The following is a 24,256-nucleotide window of genomic DNA, read 5'->3' as shown; positions in this document are numbered from 1 at the left end:
GTTTCACTGGCACAATTTCAGTTCTCAGGGCGGCATCCCAGGTGCAGTATGCATGATTCCCCAGCCCCCCTTCCTTGCAGAGATCCCTGCCATCTATTTTGCCCCATAAGCATGCTCAGGGACAACTGGGCCAATCAGCCACAACAGAAAAGACCCATGGCAGGAATGGGTCCCTGACTAAAACTATGGCCTTCCTCAGATCCGTTCAAAAGGGGGAAGTGTCTAAGAAGCGAGGCAGAATCAGGGATGCCACAGTCCCGTGGGAAAGTCACACCACCAGCCCTCCCCCCTTTCCTCCAACATACCTGCAGCGAAAAGGTGAAGCCATGCCAGGTGGGGGGCGTGGTGTGGGGGGTTACAAAGAGGCGTGGGGCAGCCGCCAAGGGGGAAGAGGGCCACCTACAGGGCCAACTCCCTCCCTTCGGAAGCGGAAGGTCCCTATCTGGGGACTAACAGCAGAGCCCTCGCACGGAGCCTAGGGATGCCATCTTCCAGGTGGGACCTGGGGATTCCCTGGAATCACAGCTCATCACAGGTTGCAGGGATTAGTTCTCAACGGAGAAAATGGACGCTCGTGGAGAGGTGGGAACGCTCGACGGTATCACACCCTACTCCTTTGCTCCCGGGGTCCACCCCCCAAATCTCCCGGAATTTCCCAACCTGGAGCTGACACCCCTATGCGACAGAATCCCCAGTAGGACGCTCGTGCCCGGGACCTTGGGGAGGGGAGGAGGCGCGCATGCGCCGCCTGGCTGGGTTCTGCCCCCTGCCCTCCTTCCCACCCGCCGGCCCCGTGAAGCGCGGCTGCTCTTTCTACACCCCCCCTCCCCGCAGCGCGGACCCTCCCCCGGAGCCAGCCTGGCGTTCACGTGCCCGACGGCTGCGTTTTCACCGGGGAGCTCTGCCGCCATTGGTTGAACGGCAAAGTTCAAGGCGCGCCCATTGGCTGCGGCGCGGCTGCCTCCCCTGCGGGAGAGTTCGCGATGGAACGAGCATTCTTAAGAAGTAACGACAGCGACGCCGGGACCCGCCGGGACGGGAGCCGAGCGAGGCGGACGAGTTGGGCGGATCGAATTCCCGCATCGTCGAGTCTGCAAGCAGGAACCGGGATTGGGGAAAGCGTCGGAAGGCGCGGGGGCTCTCGACACGCAGGTAAAGGGCGTGGCGGTGGAAGGAGCTCCCCCAGGTGCTCTCTCCTTCCTCCTGGCCCTCCCCTCCGCCCTGAGCGGCTCGTCTTTCCCTCGGGCGTTTGCTTCCGAGGTCCGCCTTGAAGCCAGCCAGGTCCCCGTGCAATTTTCGGCCCAGGCAAAGAGTTGCAGTTCTCTGGAAGTTTTGCAAACTGGCGTCGGAGTTGTTCCGTAGAACTGCGGTCCCACGGGGACTTAATCGCCTGCCGGATCTCGCTTGAAAGCGATGGCATGACTCTGGAGCGAAGCCAGCTATCGGGATAAAGGTTTTTTTCCAATAATAATAGTGCCGGCAGCCGCAGATTGTGCTAAGTTCCGTGACACCTGCTTGCTGCAAGACCGGTTTGGGGTAGATGTTGGGGGAGGTTTTGCATTTTAGCCGGGTTCTGGGGATCCTTTTCAGAGGGAGTGGGCCGGAGAAGAAGGTCAGGGAGGCCCACTCCAGACACGTCAGATTATGCACTTTCAGTTCACTTTTGCAGTAGATTTTTCTGTCCTGCACAGGAAAATCCAGCTGCAAAAGCTCATTGGAAGTGCATTGTCCAGTGTTTGCAGAATGGACCCTGGTTTCTTGGCAGGACTGCCGGCGGACTCCTGTCTTTGAATTAAAACACTCTTCTCTGGTGCAAATGGGTTCAGATTGAGCAGGTTCAGAATGGGCAAGCGTCATCCCCTGTCAGTGCAGTCTTAACCAAAGTCACCTCCTGTCTCGTCTGTGGAAAAGTAGGCTTCGAACGGGGCAAGGCGGCGTAGGAAGGCCGTGTGTCCTGCCAATCTTGCCCCAACTGAGTGGGCCGAAACCCTAAGATTGCCTTTGATGTCCCATCGGATCTGTTAATGTTTCATCCGATGTTTGAAGAGGCACCTGCTGATTCGGCTCTTCTTAATCTTTTTGTCTTCTCGGGTTTCCTTGCTAGGCCGTTTTCCCACAGGCCGTCTTGATTGCTTTCTTTCCTCCTAGAGACTATGAGGACTAGAACCCTTTTCTTCTTCATGGGAAGAACTCTCATCCTGCTTTGTTCAGGTGGACTGAAGAAGCCCTCTTGCCGTGAAGACAGTCCTGCTAGGCTTGTTTCCTCTTTCCTCCCAGACAAAGGGGGCGTGGACAAAGGGGGCGTGACTGTATGAATGTCCCAAATCAGGGATGGCCAGGCTGTGGCTCTCTAGATGTCGATAAATGACAATAATAATTGCAGTCCACGAACATCTGGAGAACCACAGTTGGGACACCCCTGCTCTAGTCCTTGGTTCCTTGCAGATCAGAAGATGGTTTCCTTTTGTGCGCCTTCTAATCAGTCTCTCCTCCCGATCCATGTTATGTTGTTTTAGGTGGTGACTCCCGGTAACAACTCCAGCATGGGAAATCCTGGCGCATTTCTGGTCTGCTAGGAATACACTGAAACATCTCTACGGCTAACCCCTCATGTCCTTATGAGGTAAGTAACATTTAACACTACTTTAAAGAGAAAGAGAGAATATCCCATGACCTTGCTTGCTTGAGGTCGCTCAAGAAGCGATGGGAGGGTTTGGAATCAAGTCAAGCCCCGTCACTATGGCCACGACTGTGTGTTGATTTTCTGCTGCCATCCGTTCTCCTGAAAAACACTTCCAACTCTAGCTTGGTGAGACTCTGTGAATTCTACTAGAGATGCATTCCCACTCCCCTGATTTTACCAGTAATTGACGTGTAGATTAACAATCTATGAAGTTTACACAGCTCAAAAAACAGGTTCTCGTGAGTCCTTGAGAGCCAGGATGGTGTCATGATTTCTATGCTGGACTAAGATTTAGGAGACCCAGATTCGAATCTCTACTCATCCATGGAAGCTTGCTGGACGACCTCGAGCTAGTCCCGTGCTCTCAGCCTCACCTACCTCAAAGGGTTGTTGTGAAGATGACATGGGGAAGGGGAGAATGCTCTCGGACATTATGTGTCCCCCATTGGGGAGAAAACCGAAGTGCGGATAAATTTGTTAGGAGGTGGCACACACAAGGTTGTGCAGAAATGAATAGCTGTACATAGCACACTGTGCAGTTATTTCAGGGCGCTGGCCACGAATCTGCACCTGGTTTCATCATGCAGGTTTACTGGCCACTGTTCACTTTTATCAGTTCCATTTCCATACAGCATCTCTAAGAAGCCCTTTAGTCCTACAGGAGAATCCCTTGCTGTTCCCTCCATACACTGGTATTCTAGCATCCCCCTGAACAATCCCGAGACTTATCTTAATGGAAACATCGATGTTGTTTTTAGAGAGTTAATAGATCTGTTTTTAATTATGTTGATTTTAAAGCAATGTACACCACTCCAAGATGGCTGGGCTAAGACGGGCGGTCCTACAAATCCAATTATAAATAAATAAAAATGTTAAAAATCAGTTCTATTTCTAAAAGACTGGAGATTCCTGAACACAACCTCAGTTTCCCTGGGAAGAAATGATTGTTTAATTAGTTCAGGGGCTGCCATCTTGGGCACATTTAGAGCTGGTCTTTTATACCCCATTTTTTGCTACCTTAAGGAGTCTTAAAGCAGCTTACAATCGCCTTCCCTTCCTCTCCCCAAAACAGACACCCTGTGAGGTAGGTGGGGCTGAGACGCCTCTGAGAGAACTGCTCTATGAGAACAGTTCTAACAGGACTGTGATTAGCTCAAGGTTACTCAGCTGGCTGCATGTGGAAAAGCCAGGAATCAAACCCGGCTGCCCAGATTAGAGGCCACCACTCTTAACCACTGCACCAAGCTGGCTCCACAGAGCACTTTGGAAGTAAGTAAATCTCTGCAGGATCAGACCATGTGTCACATGAGGGAGGGGGGGATATTTTGGAAGGCTGTTTGTGTCTCTTGAACATCCTCATGTCCTGTATCTGACCCCTCCCCTATGACCATGACCTTTTGTATTTCTGAGTTGCCAACCCAGGGTTGGAGAGTTTTCTTCTTCTTTTTTTAGTAAAATCAATAAAATAAATATTGAACTTTAAAGCAGGATGAGTAATTCAGCTGAGATTGCATAATTCCTGGTGGATCATTCAACTCTTGCGTGTGAAGGTTGAGTGATAGACAGCTTCACAGTGTTATAGAAACATCTATTCTATGTAGGGGTGGTGGTCTTCTGCTTCTAAGAGCAATCGTAAAGGAGGGTCCCCAGGAATACGTGAAACCAACAACAAGGAGAAGAGTTGGTTTTTTCACTCCATTGTTCATTACCTGAAGGAGTCTCAAAACGGCTCACTGTTAACTTCCTCTCCCCACAACAGACACCTTGTGAGGTAGGTGGGGCTGAGAGAACTCTAACCGGACTGCTCTGCAAGAATAGCACTATCAGGACTGTGACTAGCCCAAGGTCACCCAGCTGGCTGCATATGGAGGAGTGGGGACTCAAACCCAGCTTTCTGGATTGGAGGCAGTCGCTCATAAGCATGACACCGAGCTGGCTCTCCAAGGCTTTCGGGAAGAGCAAGAGACCAGTAGTACCTTAAAAACCAACAAAATGTGTGACAGGGGATGAGCTTTCATGAATCACTGCTCACTCCTTCAGACTTTCGCGGTATGAAAGTCAAAGATCCCTTTCCAGAGTCAAAGCTCCCTTTGTTGGATGTTTTATTTATTTACATTACATGTAGTCGACCTCTCTCGCAGGGACTCCAGGAGGATTATGCCTCGTGAATCAGGACAGTCCACCAAGTAGGACGTTCAGTAATCAGCATTAGAATATTAGAGGTCTGGAACCACCAAGAAGAACCATAAGTGCAACATTAACATTACCAACATGACCCATTAAGCAGAACAAAGATGACATTGCAGACTCCTGCTTAAAATAAGCGCAATAATAATGCAGTCTTGGGCTGTATCAGCAGAGATATCGCATTGAAATTGCAAGATGCCATAGTCCTGCTGCATACTGTTGCAGACCCCACCTGGGATACTGTGTGCAGTTCTGGAGGGCTCACTTCAAGAAGGATGTGGACAAAATGGACGGTGCAGAGGAGAGCGATCTGGGGGCCTGGGGGCCAAGCCCTGTGAGGAAAGCCTGAGAGAGTTGAGAAGGTTCAGCCTGGAGAAGAGGTTGAGAGGGGACCTGATTGCTCTCTTTAAGTATTTGGAAGGTTGTCACTTAGAGGAGGGCAGGGAAAGGTTCCTGTAGGCAGCAAAGGATGGGACCCGCAGTAATGCATTTAAACTACATGTAGATCAATACCAGATAGATATCAGGAGGGGAAATTTCCACCGTCTGAGTAGTTCAGAGGTGGAATCAGCTGCCTAAGGAGCTGGTGAGCTCTTCCTCATGGACGGTCTTCAAGCAGCGGCTGGACAGACACTTATCCTGGATGCTTAGGGCTGATCCTGCATTGAGGAGGGGGTAGGACTAGATGGCCTGTATAGCCCCTTCCAACTCTGAGAGTCCATGAATAGGATCTTGCAGCCAATAGGGCACAGTCCTTATGTCCCAGTCAGGAGGGAGGGGGAAGGTTACAAAGAAGGGAACCGGCAGACAAAGGTACAATGCAGTACCTTTGTCTCCTGGCTCTTCTTTGCACCTTCTGACTGGGATATAAGGACTCTGGGATCTCCATTCCCACCTGTATCTGGCAAAGGGAGCGCTGACTCTCCAGAGCAGATTCCCTGGAACTCTGGTTGGATTCTTAAGGTGCTCCCGGACTCGAATCTGACTGTTCTCCTGCAGAGGAACACGGCTCTCCTCCCGAAACAGTCCCTGGGGAAAGACTCCTTGGCCTTTCTCTTTGTTGCCCTCCCAGGCAGATTCCAGAGAGAGGCTGCCGCTGCACACGAAGGAACCAGCCTGGCCTCACGAGTGTTTACCTTCATGCCCTGCCTGGTATTGTTAGGAAAAGAACGCAGGGCGATTAATCCAGAGAAGCAATTCTTATGCTTGGCCCCAGGGCTCGACTTAAGACATTCTTTCTTTCTGAATCTTTTCTAGCCCAGCGTCACGCATATCCTCCGGTCTTTGCTTGACCCAGTTGCAGAGACTCGCTGCTCTGCTCTTTGAAAGCAAAAGAAAGCTTGGTGCTGTGCTAAGAGCAGTGGTGTCTAATCTGGCGGGCCAAGTTTGATTCCCTGCAGTTGGGTGACCTGGGGCCAGTCTCAGTCTTGTTAGAGCTGTCTTCACAGAGCAGTTCTGTCAGAGTTCTCTCAGCCCAACCTACCTCACAGAGTGGGGAGAGGAAGGGAAGGCGATTGTAAGCCGCTTTGAGACTCCTTTGAGTAGTGAAAAGCAGGGTATAAAACCCAACCCTCCTTCTAACGCAGAATATAGTCCCAATGATGCGTGGATTTCTAGATAGCATTGGCAGAAGCCAGAAATATAGATGAAAGTCACCTATACATGCATACATACATGCATACATGCATACATACATGCATACATACATACATACATTCATTCATTCATTCATTCATTCATTCATTCATTCATTCATTCATTCATTCAGATTTTTATCCTGCCCCATTCCCAGCATGGAAATAACAGTAATAAAACTGCGATTTGAATAAAAGCCAGTTAAAATTCAGTGCACGGCTTTTGACACAAAAGAATCAGCAGTGTGGGTAGAGTCCACCCATGCATATCATGCCAGGTGATAATCAGTGCAAATATTACCTCCTGAGTTTTGAGATATCAATTGACTGTGAGCCAGTTCTTACACTCACTGGGCTCGTGTACAAAGACTGATTTTGTTGAGAATGTTTGTTCAGGCAGTTTGGGGCAATTTTACAGCTGCCCCATTGGTAGGGAATCCTCTGGCCCATGTTTCCTGCCACCGCTCCTGTAGCTGGCAAGAGGGGAAAAAAATAAACAAAAACGACATCAGTCTGTTCTGGGAACTGTGGGAACTCTATGGTAAGACCATGGAGATGATTCCTAGAGAGGAGGGATGCCAGCTTTGGGTTTTCCCAAGAAGTGGTACCACCCTGTTCCCCTGTTACTCCTGCCAGTTGCAACATGACTTCTGTCTTCCAATTTAACCGGGGTAATTTGCACAAACCTTGGCTTAAAGGACAGAATGCAAATGTAGGAATGATGACCCATTTTGTGCAGTATTTTATTAGATCATGGACTTAACGGCATCTAACACCTGCTATGCGTGGCAGTAAACTGCAGGGGCTCATTTCCAGGCGTGTAAGAATTGGAGCAATGCATAAGTCGCTCTGGCCACGGAAGAATCCATGTGATCCTATGCAACGACATTCCAGTCAAAGCCCTTTGGTACCAATTAGGAATATTGTAAAAGAAGAAGCAGAAATGGGGTTTTGGAACCTTTGTTGACTGTGATGATGAGCCCCTTGTACTGTTCTGTCATTTTGAAGATCTCTTAGGCTAGGGTGTTCTAGGGATGCCTCTGGGTCAGTTCATATTGTAACCATTGTGCTCTAGAGGTGCCACCAACTCACATCCAACTTATGGTGACCCTGTAGGGTTTTCAATGCAAGAGATGGACAAAGGTGGTTTACCATGGCCTGCCTCGGCATAGTGGCCTTGGACTTCCTTGCTGGTCTCCCATCCAACTACTAACCAGGGCAGACCCTGCTGGAATTCCCAGATCTCGTGGGATTAAGCCAACCTTTGCCATCCAGGTAAGGGCTGTGGCCTTAGTAGCTGCCTGCCAAGAGGTAATGTAGAAACTTTTGCATCAAGTGAATATTCCCTTTGGGCTCTTGAAGATAGCAGGTGAGCTGGGCCTTCAAGCTACCATCTGATCTGCACATTCTTATGAACAGTCCTTCATTGCTATTGTGATGTAGGAGCCGGTCTCCCAATACATGTTGGACCATCAGTCCCATGGGTAGTCAACCTGTGGTCCTCCAGATGTTCATGGACTACAATTCCCATGAACCCCTGCCAGCATTGTAGTCCATGAACATCTAGAGGGCCACAGGTTGACTACCCCTGCCATAGGGGTCACCGCAGATTGTGGGCAATTTCCAGTTCCCCTATACCAGCTGCCCTCGATTCCTGATGTTAGGTAGATCATGACCAGAGAGCAGGGCCTTTTCTGGGGTGGCACCCTGGTTGCGGAATGCCCTCCTCAGGGACATTGTCCCCACTCCTTTTTCTTCTTCTTCTGGGTGACTTTTTTCAAAACTCCCTTGTCCAGGTTTTTTTAAACCCTTCTGCTTTTTTATTACAATGTTTATGGTTTGCTTCTTTATACTTGATGGTTTGTGTGTGTGTGGGGGGGTTGTCAGTCATCCTTAAAAGCTCTTTTAAAGTGGAAAGGCAGGAAATAAATTTGTATAAGCTTAAAAGACAACCCAGACAAACCATTACACGCACGTAATGTGAGCAAGATTCGGCTCTAGTTTCATCGTAATGACCAAAAGCAAAGCTTTTGAGAGTACAAACTTCCTTCAGCCATACCACTGAAATATAGGCCATGTATGAATTTTCCTGCAGCCTTACTGGAAGGAAGTTCCAAGCTGCGTTCTTGGGACTGGATGTGAAGTTATTCCCCAAGTGAATCAGGATCGGGTAAGGCAACAACGCCTTCTGCGCCCTGAAAGTAGCTTCTTGCTCATAGAAGACTCACCTTCTTTTGAAAGCCTCTTCAAGTTAAACTTGCCATCTTTCTAGATACAGCTCAGAGTATCAGTGCCTTATTATTCAGCATTGTGTGTGTTAGTATAGTGGTTCTCAGATGGTGGCACATGTACCACCAGTGGGACTCAAAAGGGAAGCTGCGAGGTTTTCACACTAGCTATGAAGAATTGGCTCCCCTTCAGTCCCTGAGTCCATCCGCAACTGTGCTATAGTAGCGTACCCACAAGGAATGATTGATCTGTAATTTTCTGGGCATGATAATATTAACCTCGGGCAGGTGGTGTGTTTCTCTTAATCTTCCATGAAGTCTGCCCACCAGCAATTGTCTGGTAGAATGATAAGTAGAATGCACGTAAAAGTGCAAAAGTCTGTCTTGGAGGTCGATCAAAATGGAAAGTTGGGTTAGTCTGTCTGTAGCAATAGAAAAGAGTAAGAAGCTAGTAGCTGGCCGACGACAAGGCAGGTAGGAAGCCGCCCGCCCTACCCTGCCGTGCGTCCCTTGGTGGAGGGGGAGGCCCAACTGCCACTGCCGCTTCACTCCCGTGCTTTGCCGCTGCTTTCCTGCCCCCCTTCTTCCCCGCCCCATCTACCCAGGCCGCCCCCCCTCTCCGCTAATCTCCGCTGCCGCTTCCCCAGCCCGCCTTCACCCCGCGCCATTTACCCAGCCCTCACCCCCCTCCCCGCTAACCTCTGCCGCCGTTTTCCCGCCCCACCCACTCTTACCCCCCTATCGCCACCTCCCCCTCCCCCAACAGAACGTTCCCCCCCCTTCCTCCCACCCCTTCCCCGTCCCCTTTCAGCCTACCTCCCTCCCTTCCTGGCTTCCTTCCTCCCTGCATTCACTTTGTCCTCCCTCCCTCCCTCCCTCCCTCCCTCCCTCCCTCCCGCCCGCCCGCCCATCCGTCCACCCACCCCACTAGCACCCACTGTATTTTGGGTGCAGCGGGCTTAGTATCGAGTTTCTTATATTTGTAATACTGCCTCTCCCTTTATTTTATTCATGCTGTTCATCCTGAGCTGCTTGCGGGAGGGCGGTATACAAATTTAATAAATAATAATACTGTCGTTGCAGAATTGCCTGTGGCAGTTCCTTCAAATGAATATCTCTGTCTGAGGGGCTGGAGTAGAGGTGACTACAGTGTAGGGCTTGGCTATACCAAACAGATTGTTTGATGTGGTTGGGGGTGGTAGCCAGAGGCATGTAGATGTTTGCTGATCTGTTGGCTTCCAGTGTCATGTAATACTTATGTCTCCCTCATGTGCCCCTATTATGATGTCCAGGTAGTTTGTTTCTTGGGTAGAGTAATTCATAGTTAGATTGATGGTGGGGTGGAAGTTGGACATCATCAGTGAATCTCAAATAAAGTAGTTACGGGTGCAAACAAACATGGAGACTTCAATGACAAGATAACCCCCCAAGAAAGACTGTAAGTCATGAGGACAGACGTTCTCAAACAGGGTTTAATGAAAGGGCCTACCCTTCTCGCTGACCCAGAAATTGCAACTGGTACAAAATGTGGCTGCTAGAGTTCTCACAAGAACACCATGGCGAGCCCACATCCAGCCAGTGCTGAGGCAGCTGCATTGGTTGCCAGTTGAATTCCAGATCTGCTTCAAGGTTCTGGTTTTGACCTTTAAGGCTATCCTCCATCTGGGTCCAGTGTAGGACCACTTGTCTTTCTATGCCCCCCGGAGAGTACGCTGTTTAAACACCAATAGGTTGGTGGTCCTTGGCCTGAGGGAAATCTGAGAACCTTTTCAGTTCCGGCCCCCACTTGGTGGAATGAGCTTTTGGAGGATCTCAGGGCCCTGACGGAGTTGATGCAGTTCTGCAGGGCCTGTAAGGCAGAACTCTTCCACCAGGCATTTGGCTGAGGATAGCAACTCGGGTCATCTTGCGCCCCTCTTCAAAACCTTGAATTTTTAATCTAAATGTCATAAGCCACCACGAGCCGGCCTTGCTGGGAGTGGCAGGTTAGAAATGGAAATAAATAAATCCCTTCCAACAGACCTGCTGGGGATGCACCCCTCATAAGCCACCTGCTCACAAACTACAGGCCATTCCTAGATCAGTGGTATATTTTAGGTAGCTTAGCGATCTTCTGATTGACAATACTTCCACGGAATGCCACACCTCCCTTGTTTGAAAAACATTGGCCACTTGTTGGATCATGTCCCGTTTGTCCTGCTGCAAGGTCTTCTGTAAGAATACTGTTCTGGGACTGAATTATGAAGGGCAAGCAGACAGCCAAAGGCTGGGTGGAAACTGGAGAGGTTTTGGCTCACCCACAACATGCGTGAATCCCAGATCTGTCAAGTGTAATTTATCTGTTGACTGAATCTCTGTGCTTATTGGTCAGAATTGCATAAATGCCTCCTGCTGACTCATCCATGTTTGCAAACTGTAAGACTGTAATCTGTTGGCCCTGAATTACGTGGCATTCATGGACATTAAAAATCTGATATATATACATATGTATATATTGCGTCTGGATTCACTGTTAGCCTTAGACCTATCTGGCTTCATTTTACAGCTTGTTTCTTTTGGTAATCTTCGCTCTGTAGATTATCAGGTTGTTGATAACAGCTTTCCTCTCCTGGTTGTGTTGGGATTGAAAGAAATGAGCCGGCTACCAGAATGGGCACTTAGTTTGCTGCTGTTTAGCTATTCTGCTCCCATCTTCAAGTCTAAACTAAGAGATCTAACTTTTGGAAATTTTGAAGCAGTTGGGATATATTTTTTATAGGATTTAAGGAGGAGGAAAGAAAATATTGGAAAAATTGAACTATATGCAATAGTTGCTTTGCTATCAGTGCTCCGCTTATTTGACTGCTTTATCGACATCAGATGCATAACAGAATAGAAAATTGTGCTGTGGTGTTTATGGAATTTACAGGCCTAAATGCCCATGGGAGCAACCCTCACTTAAGCAGGTCTGTGCTGAAATAAATCTGATTTATTCAGTGGGGCTTATTTCTAGGAAGCGTTTCTTGTAGGCTTGGCTTTCTACAAACAAAATCTTTAACCGCTCCTGTGGAGCGGATGAAATAAAAGGGTAAGGGCTATTGGGGAGGAGCTAGGGCGGACCCTGTCCAGGATAAAAACTTGGAGAACCCAATCAGGAGCCGCGAAGAGGCTCCTGATTGGGTCCTCCGAGTGTCCATCCAGGGCCAAGCCACCAAAGGGGAGCCGCGCAAAGAGACCAGCCAGCCTGAGTGAGTCCTCCGACCCGGGTCTCCTTTCCCGCCCCGGGTCCCTTACCGCTGGGGAGGGCCACGGTAGGTGGGGGACTTCTCCCGGCTCCAGGAACAGAAGGCCCCGGGATGCTGGCAGGGGAGGGAGGCCGCGTCCTTCTCCCAGCTTCGGGAGCAGCCTTGCCGCATCACAGACGCCGCGAGGCTGCTCCTGGGGCCGGGAGAAGGCTGAGGGATGCAGCCAGGGGGGCCGCGTCCTTCTCCCGCCTCTGCGAGCAGCCTCACTGTGTCTGCGGCACAACAAGGCTGCTTCTGGGGCCTGGAGAAAGGCCCAGGGGCGCTGCCAGGTGTGGGGGGGAAGCAGCCTTCTCCCAGCTCCGGGGGAAGCAGCCTTCTCCCAGCTCCAGGAGCAGCCCGCGCCCGGGAGAACGCCCCAGGTCGCGCCCCACTGCCCACGGCGTCCCACGGCCTAGCGCCCATTTTATTCACATATAAAATGGGCTTAATTTCTAGTTGTAAATATGCCTCATTCTTCAGAGAAAAAAGCAGCACCCTCTGCTACCTTATCACAGAGAGCTTAATTTTTGCCACCTGAGAGAGAGAATCAGGGAGGTTTGGTTGGGGGAGAAGTAGGAAGGGATTGACATTGTGCTAATGCCATTATGTCATTTCTGGTATCATCACGTCAGGCAACATTCTAGCATTTATCCAAAACTCTGTGGTTAAACCATAGAGTTTGGATGAATGTTAAACCATCGCCCCTAAAGCCATCCCTTGTGTGTATCCTGCCAGTGGCTAGCCTCAGGCTGGTAACCCTAAGTAAGAAAAAGTAAAAGTTGATATTATTAAGTGTATACTATTTTTGCAGACACATACAGCCACAATATGACTAGCAGTATATTTGGACATCATTAAACATTTTGAAAGTGTTGGATTTTTCAATAATGTGCTATCACTATGCACATTATGATATATTAGCTATGGGCAGAAAGTTCAGATGTGACAAATAGCTTTCAAAATACACTTTATGATTAGTCGTAGGAATGATTATGTCATGCTGTACATTCTTATGTTAAGGCGTTCATGCTACGTGTCTTCTGTGAGTAAAGCAAGTTCTTTAAAAGCAAGCGACGGATTGCACAAGAAAAAAAACATTCATAAGAATCTCTCCCCCTCTCCCCATTTCCAAAATTTTTCCCCTCTGGATAAATTTCCAGAAGTCCTGGGGCGGGAGTAGGGTTGCTAGGGAAATACCTGAAGATTGGGAAGGGGAGCCTGAGGCAGTGAACGAGACCTTGGGGTACTTGTGGCGTGAACGAGACCTTGGGGTACTTGTGGATTGTAAGCTAAACATGAGCAGTGTGATGCAGCGGTAAAAAAGGCAAATGCCATTTTGGGCTGTATCAACAGGGGCATCACATCAAAATCACAAGATGTCATAGTCCCATTGTATACGGCACTGGTCAGACCACACCTGGAGTACTGTGTGCAGTTCTGGAGGCCTCACTTCAAGAAGGACTTAGATAAAATTGAAAGGGTACAGAGGAGAGCGACGAAGATGATCTGGGGCCAAGGGACCAAGCCCTATGAAGATAGGTTGAGGGACTTGGGAATGTTCAGCCTGGAGAAAAGGAGGTTGAGAGGGGACATGATAGCCCTCTTTAAGTATTTGAAAGGTTGTCACTTGGAGGAGGGCAGGATGCTGTTTCCGTTGGCTGCAGAGGAGAGGACATGTAGTAATGGGTTTAAACTACAAGTACAACGATATAGGCTAGATATCAGGAAAATTTTTTTCACAGAGTAGTTCAGCTGTGGAATAGGCTGCCTAAGGGGGTGGTGAGCTCCCCCTCACTCACAGTCTTCAAGCAAAGGTTGGATACACACTTTTCTTGGATGCTTTAGGATGCTTAGGGCTGATCCTGCGTTGAGCAGGGGGTTGGACTAGATGGCCTGTATGGCCCCTTCCAACTCTATAATTCTGTGATTCTGACTGCGGGGTTTGGGGAGGGGAGCGACTTCAGTGGGGTATGAGGCCATGCGAGTCCACTCTCCAAAGCAGCCATTTTCTCCAGGTGAACTGCGCTCTGTCAGCTGGAGGCCGATTGTAATAGTGGAAGATCTCCAGACACCACCTGGAGGTTGGCAGCCCAAGGTGGGAGAGAGCAGAATTTTTTTCTCCCCCATGGTCCTGCAGTTCTCTCCCTCCCTGTATAAAAGCATTCTGCTGAAATGGCATTTCTCAGGCTGAGACTTTGGCTTCTGTTCCACCGCTGCTGATCGGAGCCGTAGAATAGTCAGAACCAAATCCCAGGCGAACGCCAAAGTATTAGCCACTTGTGTTAGCTCAGCAGTGTATGGCTCTTGATTTAATCTTTCATGCCCCAACAGGCAGAAGTAGTCATACACACGGCAGGAATTTGGCATTTCCTCCAACGAGCAGGCCTTGTTTCCTCTGTGTGTGTGTGTGTGTCTCATTTAACTATTTTTTTTAACCATTCATGCTTGGTTTCTTTCTGACCTTTGCAGCCTGACAAGCACAAACCAAAAAGGAAACAAAGCCCTTTGCAGCTACCTTGTCTGTGTCTTGTGGTTTAGTAAAAGAAACACACCGGAAAAGTGTCTCGGGCCCATTGCCTCTTACGTTAACCTCAGGCATATTTCTCAGCAAATGTCAGGAGAGCAGCAAAATTTTCAGTGTGTCTCAATGCTTTATGACCTCTTAACCCAGCCTACAGGATACGTGCTCGCCGTAGCTTCCTTTTTCCTCAAAGTTCGAGAAGTCGTTCCGGGCCTTTATAGCCACCGTTAACTTCCCGTCTCTGCACACCCAAGGAGAGCGTCCAGACTTCAAGGGTGTGGAGAACCGAGCTGCAGAAGGGGAGGTGCTGGCAGAGGGAGCTTGAGCGGCCCTGTGCTCCAGTAGCCGTGGAATACCGTCAGCGGGGCTCGCGTCCAAATTCCTCGGGAAGACAGGAAACAATGCCGCGGAACGGAGTGAGATTTGGATCCGGCAGTTTCTGGGTTGCAGGGTGAGCATGCCGAGGGGATGTGTGGATGTGTGGATGGGCGCTTAGCTGTGGTCTAAACGTTTGTGGGTGCTGGCTCTGAACATCAGGAGAGCTGCTTCTCAGGAAGGACTTAATTTTTAAGTTACTTTTTAAAAATCTGTGTTGGCTCTGGCTGAGTGGGAAGGGCTGCCATCAATGGTGGATGTGAACTATCGAGGACGACTGTGCTGGGGCTGGAATGTTGGTCTGTATTTTCTGCGTTCGACTTGCGTGTTGTGGTTAGGGTGCAGGAATTCAAAGGAACCAACAGTGCAGTCCCAAGCAACGTTCTACCCTTCTAAGCCCTTTGACGTCAATTCGCTGGGAAAGGCTGTAACTCTGCTTAGGATGGCGCTGCTTGTTCAACTTGGCCGGTGCCCACAAAGGTGGTGGGATGGGCTTCAAGTACTTATTTAAATAATTATTTATTAAAATCATTAGTTATTATTTATTTAAATCATTATTTACAGCCCCAGGGGAGGGAGGGAGGGAGGGAGAGAGAGAGAGAGAGAGAGAGAGAGTGAGTATATGTGTATGTATGTGCATGTACACACACACACACACACACACACCATGTTCCATTATCCTGTACTTGGGGTATATGCAGTAATAGGTCACTACAGCAACATGACTGGCAATTGAACGGATCTGTAGTTAGTACTTGGATGGGGGACCCCCAAGAACATTCTAAGGAGGCAGGGTTGTGAACCTTCTAGTGGTGGCTGGTTATCTTCCACTGTTCCAGCTGATCTTCCGGTGACAGGTCAGTTCACCTGGAGAAAATGGCCATTTTGGAAGGTGGACTCCGTGGGATGATACTCTACCCCAATGGTTCTCAACTGGGGGTCAGGACCTCTTTGGGGGGTCTAACAACCCTCTCACAGGGGTCGCGGCAGGGCAGGCAGCTTGGCCAGGGCGGGGGGGGGGGGTGCCACTGTTGCTGCTTGTCCTGAAGGCACCCGCCAATTTATATACAATTTATGTATATACAATCGTGAACAGTGGATCTTCACGCCATTGGTCAGTTTTGGTTTAATTTCTGTGAAAGAACACTGGGATCATTTTATGGTTGGGGTCACCACAACAGGAGGAACTGTATTAAAGGGTCGCGGCATTAGGAAGGTTGAGAACCACTGCTCTACTCTCCCTTCTCAGACTCCACCCCATCCCCAATCTCCCAGTATTTCTAACCCAGATTGGGCAGCGTAAGTCAATGACATCAACAGGTTGAGACAACAGTAAACAAAAAATGATAGGACTAGGTTTTGCCATATTTTGCAGTAAATATGCTTACGGTAAACCAGCCACAATGGCGAAGCGTGTGCAGTAACATTCCTGAAGGGGACAAACTCATTAAGCCATTCAGACATGTTTAAGAGATGCATTTATTTATTGCTATATTTACTAACCCCCTTCAAGGATCGCTGCCTTGTTGTGGCAAGGGGGCTTGCGTAGCTCAGTGAAGCTATGAGCCATGCCATGCAGGGCCACCCAAGACGGACAGATCATGGCAGAGAGCTCTGACAAAAGGTGATCCACTGGAGAAGGAAATGGCAAACCACTCCAGTGTCTTTGCCATGAAAATCCAATGGACAGTACCAAAAATGGACTCCGGGGAATGGTAGAGGACAGGAAGGCCTGGAGGATCATTGTCCATGGGGTCGCGATGGGTTGGACACGACTTCGCATCTAACAGCAATAACAACATATTTGCTAACCGGATGTTCTCAGCCAGCTGAATCGCTGCGGTGGGTGTGGATTATGTTTTGTTGCTCTAACCTGGATAGGGTCTTTTTCAAATCTCGGAAGCTAAGCAGGATTGGCTAGCATTGGCTAAGGCTTGGATAGGAAGTCCAAGGAAGCCAAGGAAGTCCAGGGTCACGATGCAGAGGCAGGCAATGGCAGCCCATCTCTGACCCTCTTGTGCTTTGAAAACTCCGTGTTGCGGAGTTCCCGCGGAGTTGCGGGAAGTTGGCTGCTACTTGATGGCGAGAAGGAAAATACTACAGCAGGGGTAGTCAAACTGTGGCCCTCCAGATGTCCATGGACTACAATTCCCAGAAGCCCCTGCCAGCGAATGCAGTATGCTAGTTTCACATTGCTACAGTATGCTAGTTTCTACAGTATGCTGTAGAAACTAGCATACTACAGTATGCTAGTTTCACATTGCAACTCAAATTACTGGGGGGAAATGCATATTTAGAATGTTTCCTAGTCTGTGTTTGGCTCAATTTCATTGGGCCACTGATGAGCTACTGCCCCTACTCCTCCATGATCATTTCAGATCTAAATGGTTGCTTGCCATAGAAGGAAAAATGGTAAGCCTTGGCCATTCCCCCTTATTCCCACTCCATTTCAGCATAACCTAAGCAAGACTCATGATTAAACAAAGGCAAGAGGACACAGAGCCAGTTTGACCTTCTGAGCTCCCTAAATTTCCTTGCTTCTCCCAGCTCCAGATTTATTCAGGCCCCAGCAGATTATTTTTCCTGGTTGGAAATTAAAAACCAAAGGAGGGACTTTACCCTAACCAGGGGTGATGTCGTTCCATCTGTGGTGTTGGAGGGACACTTTGGGAAAATCCCATGTGCTGAGAGGCCTCTTTATGAAACATTCAACCTGGGGGTCGAATGACCCTTTCCCAGGGGTTGCGGCAGGGCAAGCAGTTGGCTGGGGGGGGGGGGCGCCATCCACATAACAGCCTTGTAGGGTAGTTCGAGATAAAGCGTTCGTCTGTCTGGAGCAGCGGAAAAGAGCGAGATCGGCATGGTGGGACAAGAGGCAGAAATGAACTGAGGAACCCCGGGAAAAAATGGATCTTCACGCCATTGGTCAGTTTGGGTTTAATTCCTGTGAAAGAATACTTGCATAATTTTATGGTTGGGGGTCACCACAACAGGAGGAACTGCATTAAGGGGTTGCAACATTAGGAAGCTTGAGAACTATTGCTCTAAGAGAATATCTCCTCTTCTTAGGGATGCTGCTTGCAAGGAAATGCTGCTATATGCAAGTTGATAGCTAAATTCTGCGCAACAGCCATCAGGTCATGGCAGCAAATAAATGAAATCCTCAACCGCAGAGACCTACCCTGTGCTCCATTTAAATGTAGAATAGAAATTCCAATTTTGTTTTCAAATATTCTTACACCCCATGTTACGTACAGCAGCTTAATGTATTTTATCAATTACGCATGCGCAGCTCCTGCAGTAATATGCTTTTAGCCTGCATTGTGTTGGTATTCTTTTATACTACCTGACATTACGTTGTGTTTGAATAAAATCATCAGTGTTTTCCAAAATCTTTATGTGAATTTCAAAAATACAGGATGCAACTGTGGGTATATTGCACTAATGAGTGCATCCCAAAAATCATAGATGCAGCAAAATTTGGGCTGCAGATGTATGTAGGGTGTAAGTACCCTTGTTAGAGTTGGGTCTAACTCATTGTTCTATGTAAACATTCTAAAATGTTTTATGTAAACCGCCCAGAGCCGTAGGGAAGGGCGGTATAAAAATCTAAATAAATAAATAAATTGGTAAATAAGTGAAAATTGAGTTTGTTGCTCCATCCCTGGTCAAAATGGACAAATGATAACTTGCCCTTATTCCAGCCCTTCTCAACTTTACCATTGAGAAACCCCTGAGACATTCTTCAGGTTTCGAGAAATCCCAGAAGTGGCACAATCATGCAGAATATGGTTGGGAAGCATTGCTGTGGACACACCCACCTGGGGCCCCTCCCCTTCCCACCTCCTCCAGGCCCATCATTGGCCATTTTGGAAGCGGGAAGGCAGGTCGACATGACCATATATGGTAACATCACCCAATAAATGTTTAACACATTTTTAAAAAGATATAAAAAATTAATTAACTCCCACCCATTCAGGAAAGCCTTCCAGGGCCATCAAGAAATCCCAGGTTTCACAAAACACTTATAAGCCTGTCTTATTCCTTTGTGTTTGTTTTTCCCCCCTTTTCAGAATACTGAACTCCACTCCTCTCAAGCCCACCATGGCAGTGGACGTTGCGATGCAGTTCTACCTACGTTCACCCTCTTTCCGAAGGGACAGCTTTGCTTACAAAATCGCTGCGAAGCCCAAGAAACCTTTGCGGCCCTGCATCCATTTAAACCACGGCACGGAATTAAATGGCCTGGGAGCGGAAGTCCAAGCTCTGCAGAGCGCCAAAGTGAAGAAGAGGGTATCCTTTGCAGACAGCAGGGGCTTGGCGCTGACGGTGGTGAGAGTATTCTCCGAGTTTGATGACCCCTTGGATATTCCATTTAACATCACAGAATTAATAGACAACATTGTGGGCCTGACGACGGTAGACAGGGACGATTTCGTCTTGGATTTTGTCCCGCCTTCTGCTGACTATTTGGACTTCCGCAACCGCCTCCAAGCAGACTACGTTTGCCTCGAGAACTGCGTCTTGAAAGATAAAGCTGCCTCGGGCACCGTGAAAGTCAGGAATCTTGCGTTTGAGAAGGCCGTGAAGATCCGGATGACATTTGACACCTGGAAAACCTTCACAGACTATCCATGCCAGTATGTCAGAGACACGTACGCGGGTTCAGATAAGGACACCTTCTCTTTTGAGATCAGCTTGCCAGAGAAAGTTCCGCCCCACGAAAGGATGGAGTTTGCGGTGTGTTACGAAAGTGACGGCAAAGTGTACTGGGACAGCAACAAAGGCCTGAATTACAGAATCGTGCGGTCTGGACTCAAATCCGCCCGGGAGATTTCCCAGCCTCAGGTTGACCCTGGTTTTGGGATTGCCTTTGACCAGTTTGGAAGCCCTAGGTGTTCGTATGGTTTATTTCCCGAATGGCCGAGTTATTCAGGGTATGAGAAGCGCGGGCCTTATTACTGAATGAAAGACGCGGTCTGTGTATTTAAACGTATGAGATATTTTTTTAAGGGAAAAGAAACTTGGCAGTAGCTGTGATGCGATGGTCGCTAAAGGCGTGTGTTTATAGAGGTGCAGAAAGCGAAATGAATGGGACAAAATGAATGGGGCAAAATGCCTGACTATGGATAAGCTATAGCTGCACTGAGCGACTAGAAGAAAGAGGAAAGGACATTCGTGTTTCGGAGGACTTCGCTTGTCTCTTAGTCCAGTTCAACAATCATCGCTTCGGCTCAGGCGCTGTTTCGCTTGTTTGTCGGCATGAGGTACGTTGCAATATTACAAACTGATCTCGGATTACGGAGACGGATTTGGCTGTTCCTGACGAGAAATTACAGAGGTGGCGGTCTGTGGGTTGGAGATGGGAGCAGAGCCCCCCTAAGCGGGTGTGCAGACCACAGGAGACCAAGACTTTTATTTTTGGGGGTGCAAAACAAAAGAGACTGTAAAATCAACCATTGAAATGGAACAGGGGACTGTCCTTTCTTCCATAATAGGAAATGGTTTCATATCTGCGGGAAGATACCAGGCTGCTTACTCACCATTCTGCCTGCATTTCTGTCTTCAAGAAAAGAACAAATTGTATTTTTCGAAATTGTGGCGGTGAAGGGCTTTTTTCCTGTAGGACAGTGATGTCATTATGTGGCTTCGGAGCAAGTGTGTCTTAGCGTATGAGCAGGGGTTCGGTTTTATTTTTAAGCCTCAAAAGAAACCTGCTTTGCTTTCACGTGCCTTGATAAATCTGTTTTTATTGGGAGAAGGTGGGCAAGAAGGTTTTTCCCCCCTAAAAACGATAACTTTTTGTGCCACCTACTTATTTAAATATACTCTCCCTTCCCCCCCCCCCCCCCACCATGTGGCCTGATAGATGCCACTGTTTGGGTAGAGAGTTTGTTTCTCTTTTACTACCGTTTTAATTGATGTTTATACAGTGGTTACAGATTGGAACCATGTTACTGACAGAATATTGAATAAAGGTTATTGGTTGTAAATAAAGGATATTTGTCACTTCCAATTTCACATCCTCCCCCTTATACATACATGAACAGGGGGGACAGAAATAACCAAGGATGAGATGCCTAGGCAAAATATCCCCCCCCCCCGCCAAAATCCCACAGATTTTCCTCTTTCTTGGATCACTTAATTGTCTTTCCATGGCAGATTATTCCAGTAACATGTTTAGTCCTATCACTCAGCTAAGTGTGCCTCTTTTACATCAGGGAAGACAACGTTTTTGGCTGAGCGGTATAGTAATATAAGCCAAGGTTTCCCGATTCAGCAGGGATTGTCGTTCCCAAGCCCTTTTTAACGGGGTTTCTAAACGCAAACGGAATCTTCAGCGATCCAGAGGCTTGCTGTGACGGTCGCTAAAGGTGTGTGTTTATAGAGCCATGGCCATAAATCGCCTGCGTTCACGCCATAACCACAGTATCTAGGCCGCAGCATATTTGTCTGGTGCCTTCAACCCCACTGAAAGTAATGTTACTTCACAGCCCAAAGCATGCAGAATAAAAACTGACTTGTCGAATGCGGGAGTGTCACCGTGAAGCCAATTCGGTTATGCTCGTTCAAGACTGACGTGATGGTGCACCAGCAGGCCCTGTAGGAGGTGTGCATGGTTAAGCCGTGCCGTCCCGCACAGTTCCACACTTCTAAGTCCATCGAAATCGGCGTGCTTAGAAGGGTGTTAACTCTGTCAAAGGCTGCACTGTGGATCTCCTTCTAGCGAGTGATGAAATAGCTGTTCTTTGTTATGTGGAGGCATGTCCAGCATGCAAAACAACTGCCAAGAAGGTGTGGCCAGCCGATGAATTGAGGCACAGGCACTTGTCTCAAAATGCTACCGAATATTTGCACACCAAAAGGGTTCTAATCCGCAGCTGCTGAAGGGCTGCGGCTAGATTTTTAGCAAAAAATTCTCAAGAGCTGATTTTTCCTCGTGTCCAAAGAACAGATTGTTAGAGTTCAGTTCACTTGCCCAGAACTGGAATTCACTACTGGCAGAGTAATGGTGCTAGACATTGTAAAAAGTGGCCTTCGATACGGATATGTTACAATAACCACATCCGTCTAGAGTAGAGATCGGCATTTTGAGGCCCTTGGGCTAATATTTAACTCTTTGGGAGTGATGTTTACCTCCTTCCTGCCCTTGCCAAACATGAGGGGGGGAATTCTAGCAAGCCATTTTGCAGAAAAGCAACCGGGGGCCTCGACTCTTCTCAGAGTGCAAAAAAATTTGAGTCCAATGGCACCTTTAAGACCAACAAAGTTTTATTCAAGGCATGAGCTTTCGTGCACGCACACTTCCTCAGATACAATGGATTTATGATATAAAGAGAAAGTAAATTAGTAGCAAATTGGTAAACAAATTAGTAAATAATCATTATTTGCTAGAAAAAGCAACTCAGTCCTTTGGTTTCAGTTGTCATTCACATACATAAATCCTGGTTTGTCTTAAAGGTGCCATTTTGTTGTGCTACTCCAGACTAACACGGCTACCCACTTGAATCTTCTCCAAGCAGTCATAAGGGAAAATTAGTTGCTGACTCGGCTTTTGATGGGCAAAAGATCTTCCTTCCTTCCATCCCGCTAAATGCCGGTGTTTCTTTCCCAGATGGATGGGGGCAGGGAAAGGATATTTTTAGTACAGCAAACCTTGACAAGACACCACCAATAGCAGCTATTGGTGCAGGACTATGCTGGTTCAGTTCTGAGCATTAGGCTTTTAGGTGGAGAGATACAGTGTTAAAAGGGTGGTGTTTTGATTCTTTTCCTCCCAGCTATAAAATATTTTCTTCTATCTAAGGAGCTCTTTCAAAAGTTTAAAAAATACAAAATCTGATTTACCTCCAAAGTATAGAATTGCAGTATGTACCAAGTTGTTCCCATCCTGCCTAGCTGGACATGTAGTTTCTTGCAATTTCTTGCAGTTCACAGGAAAATAGTGCGATTTCTGCATTTTACTTCTGAGTGGAAGTGATGCGTTGCCAATGTGGGCTGTTCCTTACAACACCCCCTAGATTTTGATACAAGCGACATTCTTCCTATGAGAAAACTGATTAGCTGTACAAAATTCTTTGATTCAAGGCTACAGGAACCCCATTAACCGAGATTTTCTTAATAATTCCTACAGGATTAGATCATGTGTGAGAACTGGGCTAGGAATTGAGGAAAGGGGGGGGGGGCGGTTGTAGCCTTTGCACTAGGAAAGCCAGCAAAACTGGGAACATTGACCCCCCAAGCAGATTTAATTCAAAACTAAACTTCCACAAATCTGTCCTCTTGAGGGTCATCCGTCAGACATAAATTGCTTTCTCGGGTAGCCTGTGAAGGTCCTTTCAGTTACTTTTGAGGACAGAAGCTTTAAGTTTGTTCCTTTAACTTGAAATTATTGTGAACTGTGCCTTTAAAAAAAATGAATTTATGCAGTCTTGGGTATGAAAGTTCTCTTGAAAAATGGGAGAAACCCTTGGCGCAGGCTATGCCTTAAGGGTGCATGTGTATGTATGTATGTGACTTGCTGGGCAGCAGATGGAAATAAGACTGTGAAATGGAAGCCTGGAATGGTTTCCTGACATTTCCTTTCATTACGCACTCTCTTCCCCTCCTCACCCCTGTTTTAAAGCCAGCATCTTGGACTTCGTCTGCCTTGCCAATGTGGAATGTAACCGGGGAATTCTTATCCTCCTGTTCTGCTTCCGAGTGCCTTGCATGTTTGAAATATTTTGTACAGGACTGGGGGGGAAATGCACTTTATTAATCACCGATACATTTATTTCCTGTAGTGTTTTCTGTAACTGTTTTTGGTGTTTATCCAATGGCAAAAAACAATAAATGTTGAAGAAAAGGTAGCATCTCCTTGTGTCTTGCCGCATTGTTTCATTAAAGGAAGTGATTCTTGGGATGGTGGGACTCTAAGAGAAGAATGTTACAGGGGGGGGGGGATTGTACGAGACAGCCTGTTCCTTCCCAAGTTTCCTCAAAAGTAATTGAGCACATGAAGCTGCCTTCTGAATCCGACCACTGGTCAGTATTGTCTGCTCAGACTGGCAGCGGCTCTCCAGGGTCTTGTGTGGAGGTCTTTCACATCACCTCTTTCCTGGTCCTTTTAGCTCAATGGTTCTCTACCTGTGGGTCAGGACCCCTTTGGGGGGGTTGAACGACCCTTTCACAGGGGTTGCAGCAGGGCAAGCAGCTTCACTGGGGGGGGCGCCATCCACACAACAACCTTGCGGGGTAGATCGAGATAGAGTGTTCATCTGTTTGGAGCAGCAGAAAAGAGCGAGATCAGCATGGTGGGACAAGAGGCAGAACTGAACTGAGAAACCCCGGGGGGGAAAACAATTTAGTAGCCGTCATGAACA

General features: G+C 48.0%; 1 protein-coding gene across 2 annotated transcripts; it reads left to right on the top strand.

Moving 5' to 3' along the window:
• The first annotated feature begins 785 nt into the window (after nucleotides 1–785).
• PPP1R3B (protein phosphatase 1 regulatory subunit 3B) lies at nucleotides 786–23,750 on the top strand. Of its 2 annotated transcripts, XM_077345674.1 has the most exons (3): nucleotides 786–1,152; nucleotides 2,517–2,623; nucleotides 18,965–23,750. In XM_077345674.1, the coding sequence occupies exons 2-3, from the start codon at nucleotides 2,619–2,621 to the stop codon at nucleotides 19,854–19,856; spliced, it is 897 nt and encodes a 298-aa protein (XP_077201789.1). In that variant the 5' UTR covers nucleotides 786–1,152; nucleotides 2,517–2,618; the 3' UTR covers nucleotides 19,857–23,750. The 2 variants fall into 2 exon arrangements, with proteins under 2 accessions (XP_077201789.1, XP_077201788.1); XM_077345673.1 differs by lacking the exons at nucleotides 786–1,152; nucleotides 2,517–2,623 and adding an exon at nucleotides 14,502–14,967.
• The last annotated feature ends 506 nt before the right edge of the window (nucleotides 23,751–24,256 follow it).

The sequence above is a fragment of the Paroedura picta genome, chromosome 7, assembly GCF_049243985.1.
Source record: "Paroedura picta isolate Pp20150507F chromosome 7, Ppicta_v3.0, whole genome shotgun sequence".
NCBI lineage: Eukaryota > Metazoa > Chordata > Lepidosauria > Squamata > Gekkonidae > Paroedura > Paroedura picta.
Note: the sequence above shows the minus strand (reverse complement) of the source record. Positions and strands in the feature narration are given on the sequence as shown.

Coding starts and splice junctions, on each gene's coding strand:
- PPP1R3B (XM_077345673.1), top strand. CDS start 14,918: ATGCCGCGGAACGGAGTGAGATTTGGATCCGGCAGTTTCTGGGTTGCA. Junction 14,968..18,964: donor GGCAGTTTCTGGGTTGCAGG/GTGAGCATGCCG, acceptor CCCCCTTTTCAG/AATACTGAACTCCACTCCTC.